The sequence below is a fragment of the Varanus komodoensis genome, unplaced genomic scaffold (assembly GCF_004798865.1).
Source record: "Varanus komodoensis strain SLA01 unplaced genomic scaffold, ASM479886v1 scaffold12, whole genome shotgun sequence".
Lineage (NCBI taxonomy): Eukaryota > Metazoa > Chordata > Lepidosauria > Squamata > Varanidae > Varanus > Varanus komodoensis.
This window is the reverse complement of record NW_025335349.1, coordinates 22,279,087-22,294,118: the sequence shown is the minus strand read 5'-3', so window position 1 is coordinate 22,294,118 and position 15,032 is coordinate 22,279,087. Positions and strand designations below refer to the sequence as shown.

At 46.2% G+C, this 15,032-nt stretch overlaps 1 protein-coding gene across 1 annotated transcript in view; it reads right to left on the bottom strand.

Annotated features, from left to right (window-relative positions):
- DEPTOR (DEP domain containing MTOR interacting protein) overlaps positions 1-15,032 on the bottom strand; it is a 76,274-nt gene extending 61,242 nt beyond the window's left edge. Inside the window, exons 1-2 of the mRNA XM_044422159.1 lie at positions 15,008-15,032; positions 14,174-14,276 (exon numbers count right to left, since the gene is read on the bottom strand). Coding sequence (XP_044278094.1) covers positions 14,174-14,262 — 89 coding nt within the window. The 5' untranslated portion in view covers positions 14,263-14,276; positions 15,008-15,032. The remainder of the gene's footprint in view (positions 1-14,173; positions 14,277-15,007) is intronic.

The following is a 15,032-nucleotide window of genomic DNA, read 5'->3' as shown; positions in this document are numbered from 1 at the left end:
GGACTCTTCTGTACTTGAAGGTCTCTCTGCCCAGTCCAAGTCCAGTTGAAAGATCAAGAACCATGAGAATGTCAAGCAGGAGGCTTGAAAGAGGCTAACAACTAGCACCTGGACTGAAGTGGCATAGAAACATAGAAAAAGAGCAAGTCATAAGGGGTCTCCCTTATGACGGGCCATCTAGTCTGACCCCCGGCTCCAGCCGGCTCCGCTCATGACATGCCCACCATGTCCATGTCTAGCCTATCCTTGAACACCCTCACTGATGGGGCCTCAACCACCTCCCGTGGAAGCTCATTCCATACCCTTCCTGGCATCTAAATGGAACCTAGGTTCCCTGAGCTTTGCCCTGTTGGAGAGCATCCTGCCCTCTTCTGCAGGGGAGAGCAGGTCTCTACGCACCTCCGTGTGACACCCCCTCACATACCTGTACGTCGCCAACAGATCCCCTCTGAGTCTCCTCTTCTCCAGGCTGAAAAGGCCCAGTTCCCTCAGTCTCGCCTCCTATGGCTTCCCCTGCAAACCAGCCACCAACCTTGTGGCCCTACGCTGCACTGACTCCAACCTGGCTATAGCCTTCCTGCAACAAGAGGCCCAAACTGAACACAATACTCCAGTTGCGGGTGCACCAGATTTGTATAGAGTGGTAGTAATACCTGGAGGCTACCTGCTCAGAGTGATACATTAAATCATGAAAATTATAAATTATAAAAATTGTATCTCTATCTGTATCCTCTTTTGTAGCTGTTTGCTTCCTCTTTTTTGGTTATGTGTAATTAGCCAGTCCACATGTTCGTTTTGTAGGACAAACTCAGGGGAATTCCGATATTCTTCTTTGCACGAGTTAATCCTGTATGCAGGGAAACAATTCACAGAAGTAGTTCCTCAACAGTTTGTTGCTGGTGAGAATTTAACACAGTAGTCATCATAAACTTTACTTCCGACTTGCTCCCAGACCAGGAGGGGACAATTTGCGGCACACCACATGTTTTTGCTTACAACACCAATCCTCTCTCCACTAGGGATATGCCATGCCTAGCCAGAATCCAGTTAGTGCCTGCCTGTCAGACTTCTTCCAATGCTCATCTCTCTCCAAGAAAGCAAGCCTGGAGGAAATCCACAAGCATGATCAGACCACCGATTGTGCAACCAGCAGCCTTCCCCAGCTGCCTTTCCGGTAACCTTCTTCCTGCTCACTGCAGCAGGCATGGAAAAACAGCACTGCTTACAAGGCCCTTCAGGTTTCCTTCCTGGCGGGCATCCTTGAACCCGGGCTGCATTTGCTGGGAACTCGGATTCCAGGCTGCTGCAAAGGACGTCAAAACCGGGAAATCCAGTCTCCCCAAAGTGGATTCCTTACACATCCCTGCTCTTAACATTGGCTTATGTTGGCTAGAGTTATAGGCCTAACCAAGGAGACGTTCACAGAAGTGAGGCTAAACAAACTGCTGACCCTTTGCCGGATAGCTCCTACTGCTCCAATCAAAAGGCCCTGTGCAGCTATTTTGCCTTTTCCTCCTTAAAGGATTGTCCGTGGTAAGAAACAAGATGGAAAAACTGTCTTGAAAGCATGGAAGGTTTGCAAGTGGAAGGTTTGCCAGTGCCATCTGGACCCCCACTGGCTGTGAATGAGGAAAGAGAACTGCATAATAATGCCTTTTCTGGAAATACCCTTGACTTGGGCAAGGATGCCCACCAGGAAGGAAATACCCATAATCTGCTAACATCAGCCATTATCTTGGCAGGATATCTATACCCCCATGCAAAGGCAGAACACTGTTGGTTACAAAATATGGGGACAAAGAAGAGGGAGATGGCCATGACTTCTATGTCTGCTTAATCTCCCAAGTCCCTATCCAGTACTAATCACTGTACATCCCTACTTCGGCCAAGCTCGTTGTTTCTCTCTCTGCATGCCAACTCCTTCTCTCTCTCTCTGTCCACTCTTCAGAAACAAATTGCTCTTGCCAGAGCTCTGACGTTCAACTTCAGAGGGCTTTGCCCATGCTTCTAGCCATATTGGCTTCTCTCCAACTCTGATCCCTCCTTGGCAATCTGAACTGATTGCTTGCAGAGGGCTTTCCTCCTTCCCTCCAGTGCTCTGCCCATTTCAGCCTGCCCACTGCTTTCCCTCGTCCTTCACACTCTCCTCTCTCTGGGTTCCTGCAGGATACATGAGGGTTTCATGAGACAGCACAGTCCCTGCAATTATGTTTGATGAACCCTGGCTCTGAGCCAGCAAGTTAATACTTACATGTCCAATGAGCGGTATGCATGTTCTGCCCTTCTCGGTCATGTTGATTGTTCTGCCATATCATTGTTACAGTCTGCATTTTCAATATGAACACCTGCTCAAAGTAGTTTTCACTCAGTTATACATGTCTCTGACTACATCATCTGAATCAGCTGTCCTAAAAACACTTTTTAACTTCAGCATGTATTATTTCATGGTTGAAGCATATTTAGGACAGGTCTATACATGCTCTGTGCCCCTTCCACATGCAATTACGCATCTGTTTCTGCATAAGTCTGAGTTTGGGTTAAAAAACAACTGCACAAAAATTGCCATTCAAGTATGTTTCAAAATGTCTATTTAAAAATGTATTTTCTTTCAAAGCACAAAATTTCTGAATGGATTTTGACATGTGTTTCGTAGTTTGTCTACCAGAAGAGCCTGGAAATGTGAAATCCAGTGGATAACTAAGTTCTGATTCACAAAAATAGTTCAAGAGGTTTATACAAAGTCAGCTCATTATCAAAATTTTCAAAGGTCAAATTCTTCAAGCATCCTTGAGCTTATTTCTTTTCAGTTTAAGTTGCAAATTCATTCGGGTTTACTCCTTGCTTGTTTAATGTTATTGATCTTGATATTACACAAATACAAAAATTACTGATTATGATTAATTATTTGCTGCAAGAATTCTCTGTGAGAATTACATCCCTTTCAAACTGAAAAGGTTGAACAAATGTTTGGGAACTGCAGAAATTGATAAAGTTAACTGAGCCTACACATAAAGGCACGGAAAACTTCTATGTAATTAATTCTGCAGATAAATGGAAAAGTTATATTCTCTGTTGGCATAGTTATTCCTGTCATATACTTCTTGATAGAATACTTTTCTTGACATAATTAGAAGGGGCTGTGCGTAATGAACTTTTCCCCTTCTATTATATCTGATAGTCCTATAATGGATTTTTCTTTAACAAATGTAATAAATTAAGGGCACATTCCTATGCATATTTAGACAGAAAAAAGACCCACATTTCCCAGCATGCCCCAGCTGGCTATGCTGGTTGCAGCGTGCTAAAAGATGCAAAGTCCAAATATGCATGGAAAGAAAAAGACCAACATTACTGCTGATCAGCGCATCATGAGTGTGTTTTAAGATGCAATCCTAGTTCTTGGAAATAAATCCTGTTGGATCAAGAAAATTTACTTTCAGGAAATAGCAGTAGTCATGCAGTTAGGTTAGATGACCTTTGAAATCCCTTCCAGTGTTATGTCTAGACTTGGGATGCAATCTACCAAAACTGATCACTGCCACCCCTTTCTCCAGCTCATGTGGGAATGAATTTGGAAGCCCCCGAAGGATCAATGTTTCATGAAGCAAGAGCAGCTCAAAGGTCTCCTATGAATTGCCGGAAAAAGAGGAAATGCATGCCCCAAAAAGAGGACATAGATTTTAATAAAATAGGCATATTCCTATCGAAGGACATAAAATTATAATTTAAACACAAGTGTAGTACGTCTGACAATAGTGTGCAAACATAGAACCAGATGACCATGAGTCTGCCTATTGAGAATGTTGCTCAGGTGCCAACTGATGATGGGGAGCAATTCTAGAACATGAGAAGATCCATGCTAGATCAGACAATGGTCCATCTGTCCCAGCGTTTGGTTCACAGAGTGGCCAGCCAAATGTCCACAGGAACCCAGAAGCAGGGTATGAGCGCAGCAGCATCTGCCCACCCAAACTGGTAGCAACTGGTGTACACAGGCATGCTTCCTCTGCTATCAGATGCAACCTGTATTCATTAGGACGACTAGCCATTGGTAGTCATCTTCTCCATGAATTTGTCATCCAATCCAGCCATCCAAATTGGTGCCCATCACTACCCCCACTGTGAAGAAGTCCTTCCTTTGGTCTGTCCTGAGTTTCCCACCATCATGGGATGTCCCTGGTGCTGGTATTATGGAGATGGAGAGAAACAACAAACCTTTTCTTGACATCATAAAATCCTTTCACATCTCCCTTTACTCGCCTTTTTTCTGTGCTAAACAATCTCGGCTTTCCCCATAGGAGAGTTGCTCCAAACCCTTCTGGTGCAGGAACTGTACACCAAATTCCAAAAGTGGCTGCACCATAGATTCGTTGTATAAGGGCAGGATGACATTGGCAGATTCATTTTCAATGCCTTTCCTAATTATGCCCAACACGGAGTTTACCTTTTACACAGGCCCTGCTCACAGGGTTGATATTTTCATCAAATTGTCCATCACAACCCCAAGATCCTTTTCTTGATCAGTTGCTGCCAGCTCACATCTCATCAGCTTATACCTGACATTGTGATTTTTTTTGTCCCAATATGCATTTCTTTACACTTGCTTATATTGAAGCACATTTGCCATTTTGATGCCTATTCTCCCAGTTTGGAGAGTTCCCTTTGGAGCTCCTCACAAATCCTTTTGATTTTAATCATCCTAGTTTGGTGTGACCAGCAAACTTGGCCATATCTTGGCAGATCTTTTATGAATAAGTTGAAAAGCATTGATCCTAATACAAATTCCTCTGGGATACCACTGTTTGCTTTCCTCTGGATCTCTGCTTTCTGTTCTTTAACCACTTACTGATCCCCAAGAGAGTCTCCTTCACCCTTTTGGTTTCTCTTGACAGCTGTCAAAATACAAACTGTCTAGCCAAATCAAAGGTGTGAGTTTTGCTTGTGGAAAGGCAGTGGTCTTATTTATACCCTCTTTGCAGCAAGTTCTTCCAGGTAGTCCACATACTAGTGCACATTTTGCCCCTTTTCTCAAGCCTTTAGGGACTCTGGAAGATGTATTCCCTTCTTGGGAATAGTTGTTTTGTCAGCTAGCTGTCAAAACTGCCTCCCTTTAAAAAGAAGTGCTTGACAGGCCAATAGGTGGCTTTTGATTGGGACGTATATTTATATTTTACTGTGTGTTTTGCTAAAATAAGAGAGACAGGTGGATCATTCTGGATCACAATGCCAGAGCATGTGGGTGAAGGTTTAGGACCACAGTGCTTGGATACTGGTGCCCCAGGAGTTGCCCTACAATGCCAAGTACTGATCTACTGGCCCTGACATGATATTTTGAAGCCTCAACCATGATTCCAAATGCCTTATTTTTAAAGCTTATCTTGTGGCTTAGACCCTGAGCAGCAACAGCAGAGCTCAGCATGATTAACAGGTTTTGTCTAATATAAGCAGCTGCCCATACTAAGCATGAATGGTATACAAAGAATGCAGTGTGTCTCCCTATCCTCTCTCCTCCTCCCTTTTTAAATTCATTTGCTGACCTACTATCAAAGAGTTCATGCCATAATACACTGAACTGAACCAAAAATAGCACAACATTACACCAGATTATGGATACTGCAGGAAACATTTTGCTACCCCCTTCGGTTTTATCTATGGGGAACAACGTGCACAAGCACTGATCTCGAAAAGGAGAACCCAAAGGCCACTTAGGGCTTGGTCCTATGCATGTTTAGAGAGGAAAAAGGTGATGGAATACAAAGTCCTCAGCTGAGGAATGCTGAGAGTCGTAGGCTTCTCTTCTCTTTTTTGTCTAAACATGCTTTGCACACACTAAAAGCACATGCCAAAAAGGCTTGCCTTGGTGGAATAAGGGTACTTCAAAAGTCTGTCTTCACACCAGTCCTTAATTAATCAGCAAGGGTGAAAGTCAAATTGAATGTGATGCTAAATGTGGTTTAGCGTCCCTCAATTGGGATTCCCCTTCACTTTAAAATTACTACTACCAGCACCACCACCACTACAGTTACTGAAGCCCTGGGGGTGGAGAGATACCACTTCGCTTTGATCGGAACGCTGGTATGGAGAAGCATGTGGGGGACTGCAATAGGCTAATCTGTCTAACACGATCGTGTTGAGTTTCTTGTTTTTCCACTGCGAAGCTCATTTTGACTGGGTCAACATCAGATTGTGAGCCTTCTTGTTTTCTGCAAGGAAAGTCATGTGCCTTTGCGCATGAATTTTTCAAACCATACAAGTTTTTTATGTACAGTTTGTATATACACAGATCCAATGTGCATTTTTCTGCTGAAGAAAGTCTTTTGCGTGCATATTTCAAATGTATGAGTTCTTTGTGGGCACATTTCAAATGCATTATCTTTTTCAGTGTTTTTGCCCATGTAATGCAACTAAATAAACCATTTTTCCCAAAATTTCAGAAACATGTAGATTCTGACAGTGAGCTGAGATCCATTTCATGGTCAGTCCCAGCACATGCAAATTGGGTATTGCTGCATTGCATGGATCCTCAAACTACGGCCCGGGGGCTGGATCCAGCCCGCCATGCCCATTTCTCCAGCCCGCCTCAGAGGTTTTCTACAGGCCACAGGTGCCCGCTGCCACCCGCCTCACCCCCCCCCCCCACGTGGGGAGGCAGGGGCTTGCTCACGCAGAGAGCATCTTGGACGTGCTCGGAGAACACCATTTCCAAGGAAGCAAGCCGCTGCATCGTGTGCCCCCCGCTGCATCGCAGCGCATGCCTGCCCCTGCCTTGCCTCACCTCTCCTCGTCGCGCACGCCTTGACTTGCCACGCCTCCGGCCCCGCCCCCTGCCTCAGCGCACGCCCACATGCCCCGCCCCCACACCGGCCCGCATGCCCCACCGGCACCACCTTTCCGGCCTGTGCCCAGCACCGCACCTTTCAGCTGGCCTCCTGGTGAAACAGTTTGAGGACCCCTGCTGTATTGGAATGTGAGCCCCACAAGTTTCTTACCTTTCCCTGAGGGGGACAGATCTACCCCTCCACAGACACACACTCACCTGTATCTTGCTGAAAATCCAGCTCTGACACGGTCATTTGCCCCTGCAAATGTTAAGAGCCATGCATAGCAGCTGAGGCAGTAAGTGGAGGCATTTTCTGCATCAATGCAAGGAAAGGGGTTAACCAGAAAAAACCTGCCATGGCTGTTAGGTAAAAAAGGAAAGGAGAATTCCAGCTGCAGTATTCAAATATACCTTTCTTAATCTGTTGGTCACTTCACATGCCTTGAGTGCTATTTTTCTTGGTAAAAAGGTGAGCAAGAAACCAAATGGATAGTACAATAAATAAATAATGGTTCTTTAGATGTGCATCGCTGGCTAAAGCAGGTCAGTGGGTATTGCAAGTGAGAGTTCGTTTGAGCAACAAGTTGGTCAAGCTGAAGAACTGGGGAAGAGCTGGAGACTAGCTGAAACTCTCAGCGGTGTCCTTGGGTCACTGGACAACTAATAACATCTCCAGAATGGATAATCCCTCATTTTGGATTACAGATGGGTTCGGTACACTGTGTCCAGATGTCTTATGTGTCGACCATTATTTCTACCCAACTTGGGATGTGAAACAAGGTTTTACACATACCTGGTCCATGGACAAGTTGTCCAGGTTGCTTTGTAAGCACATTCGCAAATGTTCTTTAATATTAGCTCCTTGTTGTTTTCCAAGAAACTGAATCTTGTTGAACTACAAAGCCACCTGCTTTGTGGGCATATGCATAGGAATTATGTGACATTAAGTCATACTCTCAGCTAAGCTCTTGCTGACTTCTGTGGGCAATGAGTCGGGACCACAGGATCCAGGAGTCTTTCATTCGATGAGTAACTGGCCTGCTTCTCATTTCTCTCTGTTGCTACTTGCAAATATTTTATATGGCTGCCATCTTGTTTTCAGACCCCAAACCAATTTTTTTCTGAGTTGCATTTCCAATCAGTTCTCAGCTATTGATGATGCTATAAAGTACCATTTCCAAGGCGATAACATTATGAAGTGTGCATGCAGCACCATCAGCAACCAGGAGAGAACCGTCAGAAACTGTTTTGAACACTCATGGAAAAATAGTAAATACTAAGCCAATACCAAAGCAACCCTAGAGGCGTTTGATGCTGCTGAACTAGAATCTGCACTGGCATCCTCTGGCCCACTGCTCCAAGAGCAGGAGCAGCCAAAAGGGCAATCACCCGCTCTGAAAGTCTAGCAGCCTTCCCCAATGTGGTGCCCTCCAGATGTTTTGAAGTAGGACCCCCATCACTCTGGACAAGTGGCTGGTGGGGGCTGGTGGGAGTTGTGGTGCAAAACACCTGGGAAAGCACCATGTTGGAGAACTGTGCCTTTTAGTGTACCAAAAATGGAATATGCAGCCAAGACAGACGTGTCTGCAACTGTGTAGATGATCATGCCAGATCTGATCAACCAAACTGGAATGGAAAGCATGCACTTGCCATCAGATTACGCATGAGATGGTCCTCAGTATGTCTGGGAAACATGTGGGTCTCTTTGTTTACTCATGGGAAGAGGAGAAGTCATACGACACTTTGACTGAAAAAGTCAAAGGGCCATTTGGTCAAACCTTCCCCACCCGCTTTGCAAAGCAGGATCATCCACCCATGAGCCACAGCCCCCTGCAAACATCTCATATGAAACAGAGGCAAGTTCCACAAGAAGAAAGCCAGCATGCCTCAGAACATGTTGCTTTCAGGGCAAACAGGTGCTACCTGAAGCAAGCAAGCCAAGCTGTATAATGGAGGGCAACCTTTGCTCCCGGATCACTAGCCTTTATACTCGAGGCAGAGCTGGCCCTGCCATAAAGCAGAGTGAGGCAACTACATCAGCCAGAAAATACTGTGGGCAGCACTACCAGCTGCCTGGCCATGCCCCTCTCTTGGAGGAAAGAGCTGTGCAGCCCAGATGGTCTGGCCTTGGACTTCCAGGCTAGACTGCAGGCCTCTGGTGTTGTAGAGGACACTAATCCGTTGCCAGCATTGAATTAAAATTTAACTGTGATACCTATTCGCTTCTGTACATGGAAGGGGAACGGGGCATTTTGTCCTTACCTCAGGCAGCAAAGTATCTTGTGCAGACCCTGTCTTTAGGGGAACCTTATTCCCCTCACTAAAGCTGTACTAGCTAACTCTTTTCACCCCTTAAATTCTGCTCCAGGAAAAAAAAGAGTGATTGAGTGGCAAATGCACTTGCTGAATAGACAGCAGGCCATCACAGTTTTTGTGACTTTTTCAGTCAGTAAATATTTGCACCACAAGCTGGCATGTAACCAAGAGAGGATTCAATAGCCTTGACCTGTTATGGCCGAAATAAATATCACCATTGCAGTTACGCAATGCACTGGCAGGTTAATTCTGCCATAAAGTTTAGAACTCACTCTCACTTACTACACCTGCATAGTTTTTGAGTGTTATCACTAAGGCTGTGTGCATTTCACTGGCGGGTATTTTTATACATATACTGGCTGAGTCCATACAACATAACCATGCAGAGTTGCTTGTTACTATACTTTGTGTGTGTGTGGGGGGGGGAACCATGATCTGCCTGACAGGTATCAAGTGATTTCCACATTATCAGTCCTCCCACAGTTGGCAAGTATCCCATCTGCCACCATTCAATCCCAAGATGCATCACTCCCTGCCGATGTTGCCTGCCTGTTCCTCACTGGCCTGCATATGGAGGCTGAAGGTTGCAGCAGTCCTGCTATTGCTGCTTTTCCCAGGAGACTCTGTGCTGGTGACATGCTAGGACCACTGAAATCGCACCCCTGGATTCAGAACACACAACAAGCCACAGCGGTACAAAAAAACATAGAACAAACCATTGTTTCTTAGCATACTGCTGCAAACCCCCAGAAGATCTTCAGCCACTGGCTAGTCTACAAATGGTAACAACAGCAGTACGGATGAGATTTCTCAAGGCCAGACTTACCATGATGCAATATCTCAGCTGGGTTGAGACAATGGTATAAAATCCGGATAAGACATGGCTTGTTGTCTTATCTGAACCCAACCCCTGAAATCTTTTTACACTGAGAACCACGGTGGGCAAGGCTGTGGACAAGCAAGACCACTCTTCAGATCTCACTTCAGGTAGAAACTTGTGAGACCACAAGAACAGTCCTGTTGGATCATGCAGGCCAGTCTCACATCTCCAAAAGAACTACAAACTTGCATACAATCTGAATATGCTAACTGTTATTATGACCTTAAGTTACTATAACCGGGAGAGGCTAGTACTCCTTTGTGGCTTCGTATCCAGGAAAGCTTTTATTCTGAGCTTCACAGGAGCTATTCATGGGCCTCCATTGTGGTGGAGCTATTTGGGGGATGCATGTCAGCACCATGGATAGCTCCTATAAAGCTCAGAATGAAAGCTGCAATGGACAAGGAACCTCACTGATATTGGAGTCCCCAGCTTCCTCTGGCTTTCAGAAATACACTGTATTTCACCATGATGGGAAAGGCTGAGAGCAGGACACCTTTGCGCTCTGCTGTTTATATCTTAATGGGTAGCATCCAGGATGCAAGATCTCCTGGCTTGATATGCTTATCTTTATACCAGAATTGGACAAGGCAGCCCTTCAAAGAAACCAAGTGTAGGGAACCTCTTTCAAGCTGAGGGCTGAACTGAGTTTCAGAGGTGTTCTTGAGAGGTAAGTGGGCCTGAAAGCAGAAAGGTGGGCCCAAAAGTACCACAAAAAGCACATGATCACTTAAAGTTTTTTCTGCCAGTAAATAAGTCTTATGGTTTGAGGACTGAGGAAAGCAACATAAAACTGTCTAGTGGTTGAGGGAAAGGGGGTGTGGCCAAGGGAAAGGGGCATGGGCACCTGAGCCATGGATGGTTGGATTAGGACCCCAGAAGGGTGAAATCTGGCCTTCCAGAATGGAAATTCCCCATCCAAGAAATAGAGGACTGTCAGTTCTATAACTAGAGGATTGCCATCATAATGCAGTCCCTACATGAAAGACATCAGGAGGCAAAGTACCCGGAGGAGGGCCTTCTCTGCAGTGGTGCCCCATCTATGGAATGCGCTCCCCAGAGAGGTCTGCCTGGCGCCATCGTTATTTGCTTTTTGGCGCCAGGCTAAGACCTTTTTATTTAAACAATATTTTAATAATGTTTAATATTAACTATAGGTTTTAATTTGCAGCCGGAATGAATCGGGTTTTTAATTTGTATAGTCTGTATTTCTGTACTATGTTTGTTTATGTAAGCCGTCCCGAGGCGTTAAGTGATGGGACGGCATACAAAAACTCTAAATAAATAAAATAAATAAATACGTGGCCACCTTGTGGTGCACCCAGCCAAATGTTCCTTCTGGTCCACCATTCTGTTTCGCACATTGAAAATAGATGACAATCACAAAGGCAGGTGAGGCCTGGAGACAGCCCTCCTCTGCTGCTGTGTGGAGACAGATGGCCCTCTTCCGCTGTTGGCAGCCGGGGGCATACCATTGCTGAACCCAGAGGGCCTACACAGGCACCCTGACGAGTAACCAGCCACAAATAATCATACTTCAATGCGCTGGATCCCCTTTGCAGCCATTTTAGCTATAGACCATCAGTGCCTGGCATGTGTTGGATGAAGGATTACTTTTTTCTCAGTCTGAATCCATTGCCAGCCAATGGCATGTGGTGATGCTGAGTTCTGATCTGGTGCCAGAAAGAAAAACATATCCTTTCCCACTCACTAGTGGCCTTCTTCAGTGAAGGGTCAATATTTCTCAGAGGAAGGCTTTAAGTAGTGCTGGTTTCAGGTTTTGAGGGTCCTTGAGCTAGAAAGCCTCAATTTTCCTCTTCTTCCTTCTCATCATTGCTTCTGCTTGCTTGCTTGCTTGACAGGCAGAGAGCCAGTGAGCAAAGAGACCACAGAATCTGCTGCTTCTCCTCTTCTCCACCACTGTGGTCTGGACCAGAGTGAGAAACAGATAAATGAGCAGGCTGCAGGAGTGAAGAGGGGAAGCAAGTCCTGGGGACTCTTCTCAGTGGACCCCCTGCTACAAGGTGGGTTCTCCATTGGTCGCTAGCCATGCATACTTTTAATCACTTATTCCCTCTAAGCCAACCTTCCCTTCGTGGCTGCATATTCAATCTGTCAAAATAATCCCTTTAGCTGTGTCAAAGCACCTGCTCCAAACAAACAAACAAACAGACTCTTATCTTTGACAGCTGTCCAAAGAAAGTTTTCATTAAAATGTGTGTGCCTGACTCTTACTTTTCCAGAGTACCTAGAGGGCTGGGAAAATGTGGAAAAAGTGGGGGGTTATGGGAATTGTTGGAACAATATTACAAAACTAGGACATCACACCCCAAAGAGTGAGATGTCAAGAGCCCCTTTCACCAGCAAAGATTCCAGCATGGCTTTGCTGTTTTCCTCACAACTTGCTATTTGATGGCTGTCCAGTGAAAAGAAATGAATGAACCCATTTGCAGCCTTGCTTTGCCAATGCCCATGGATGGTGCCTACTGTGCTTTGACAAAGGATACTCACTTGGACATTGACAAGGCAAAACTTCACATTTTGCATAGTCAGAGGTGTGCACCTATGATCAGACCAGGATGGACTCGTGATCAGACCAAAGAGAGGACACAAGTCCTCTGGGATTTCAGCTGGGCAGAAGGAGTGGGGGACAACCCACAATAAGGCCCACCATCCGTCAGGTATAGCATGGGTTGTTACATGAACAACCCACACTGCTTAGCTTATTCATAGGCTGGATTGCCTCTTCCTGCCAACTTGTCCACAGTTTATGAAGCACTTTGGCCACTAGCTGAACCTTTGAAATGCATTGCATAAATTAATAATAATGTTTAAAAGCTTAATTTATAGTCCTTACAGCTGCAAAAAGCTTGCAAGCATACAGATGAAATCTCAAAATCTGGAAAAAAAGCGTGGCGTGGCATTGTGTGCATGGGGTGCTGGTGTGTCAGTTCCATGCCCAGCCCATTGCATTATTCCGCAATCCCTTGCAAGGGAAGAATCCTAGTTATTTGAAAGCCAACCTATATATTGCGTTACAGAAGCAAACTCGCTCTGGCTAGTTTAGCTCGGTTGCAGGACTGGAACTTTCCTGTTGCAAAGCAATGAGAACCTGCTTTTTGCAATGAAGGTAGCCAGATGCAGAGCTGCACAGAACTTGTGTACCTTTCTTAGCCATATGGGAATTTTGGGTTGGCAAGTAGCGTTTTTGCTATGCAGGTGTCTGAAAAGCTGCCAAACAAAATTCCCTCTTTCACCTTGCTCTTAAAAAAAAAATGCTGAAGACGTTTCTTTCTCGGAAACTGGCCACTTTAGTTACAGTACAGCAAAGAGGATCTACACGGTCTTCCCCCCTTTTTCTTTTTGAAAATGTGTGGGTCTAGGGAGGAGTAACCCTAAACCAGCCTTTCCCAGAGTTGAGTCCAGGATGTTGCTGGAGTACAGTGCCCCACATCCCTGGCCATTGGTCATACTGACTAGGGAGCATGGGAATTGCAGTCAAATTGACTTCAGCACTGACTGAAGACTGCTGACTTCAGTATCTTTTTCATTTCAGCCAGCTGTAGCACTAAGGCTTTGGGGTTTGTCACCTGTTAGTGCTTTTTGTGGGAGTACAGGGATGGCCTTTTTCCAGGCAGGTTATCTTTCTAAACCAGTGTCATCTGCTCTGACAGGCAGTGGCTCTCCAAAGCAGGAGACATGAGAGGGTGAAGCTTCAGAGGAAGCTGGATGTGGGAAGCAGCCTCCTCACCTGTCTCAGGCAGAAGCCTTTCCTGATGACCTGGTAGCTATCTGATTCCTCTTTAGCCAGACAACCAGCATAGCGCTAGAGTGCTGGACTCGCTCAAGGGAGAACAAGCCCCAGTCCCCCTCCGCCAAGAAACTCACTGGGTGACTTTGGACTGACTCTCAGCCTAATCTACCTCCAACGGTTGTTGTGTAGACAAGCAGAAGGAAGCTGGATCGTGTCAGCTGCTTTCTGCTCCTTACAAGAGGGGTGGGGGGAAGACAGGATATAAACGCAGTAATAAATAATGGCATTAAGCATCAGAGGCTCAGCCTGCCTGCAAAGCATGTGCTCTGTGCCACTGAGCCTCGGACACTGTGGTGTGCAAGCCCAGCCCTGCTTCACTCGAGCGAAGTAGAAAGGCACCTACCGCAGCTGCTCCCCGGTAAGCAGGACCTCAGCCATGTGTTCCAGCTCGCCAGCCTTCTGCTGCATGCTGCCCAAGCTACTTTCCTCCATTGCTACCAGTCAGGCTGGGGACACAGAAGAGCCAGAAGGTTAAAGAGGGCAGGACTGTTTCTCAGCACACCGGGACTTCAAGCTGCAATTTCGCAACGCTTGGACATGTCCCCAACACACACACACACACACCCGTAGAAATCCTTTCTGTACAAACGGACACCTTGCATTTAAAGCTGTGACCTTCCTTGACAACTTTGCCCCGTTTTAATTAAACACCCATCGGGAGGGGGGTGTTTTTGGTGGGGGGGCGGTTTCTGCGTGCGCTTCCTGCACGCCTATCCCACACCCTGCCTTTGAGCTCTTGGCAATCTGCAGCCCGTCAATGTATTTACTCTGCAAGCTTAACAAGTTGTCACTCTCACTGCTTCCCAGCCTTTTCGTGGAAATCTACCGAGCAGTTCCTTCTCTGACCCAGAGATTTCCTTCCTCCTGCACAACCCCTCCCTTGCAATTAAAAGTCTTCTGCAGCCCGGGAAATGCCTTGATTTAGGGTAGCTGATTCTGCTCGGGGAGGTTTGTTTGAATAGCTTTGGCAGGTCGGATCGGGGGGGGGGGGGACGGACGGAGGTCCTGAGTCCTGGACATGCCCATCCTAATCATTCTCCAAACTCCGAAGCGCTGCATAAAGGATGGAGGACGTTTTGGGGAGCGGGATTAATTCAGCCCGTTGGTGCAGGAAACAGGCACCTGGGGCCATTGCTAACAGGAGGAGGAGGCTGCGTGCCCTACCGCGTCCACTCACCTGGCCCGGGAGAGCCGCTGTCCCC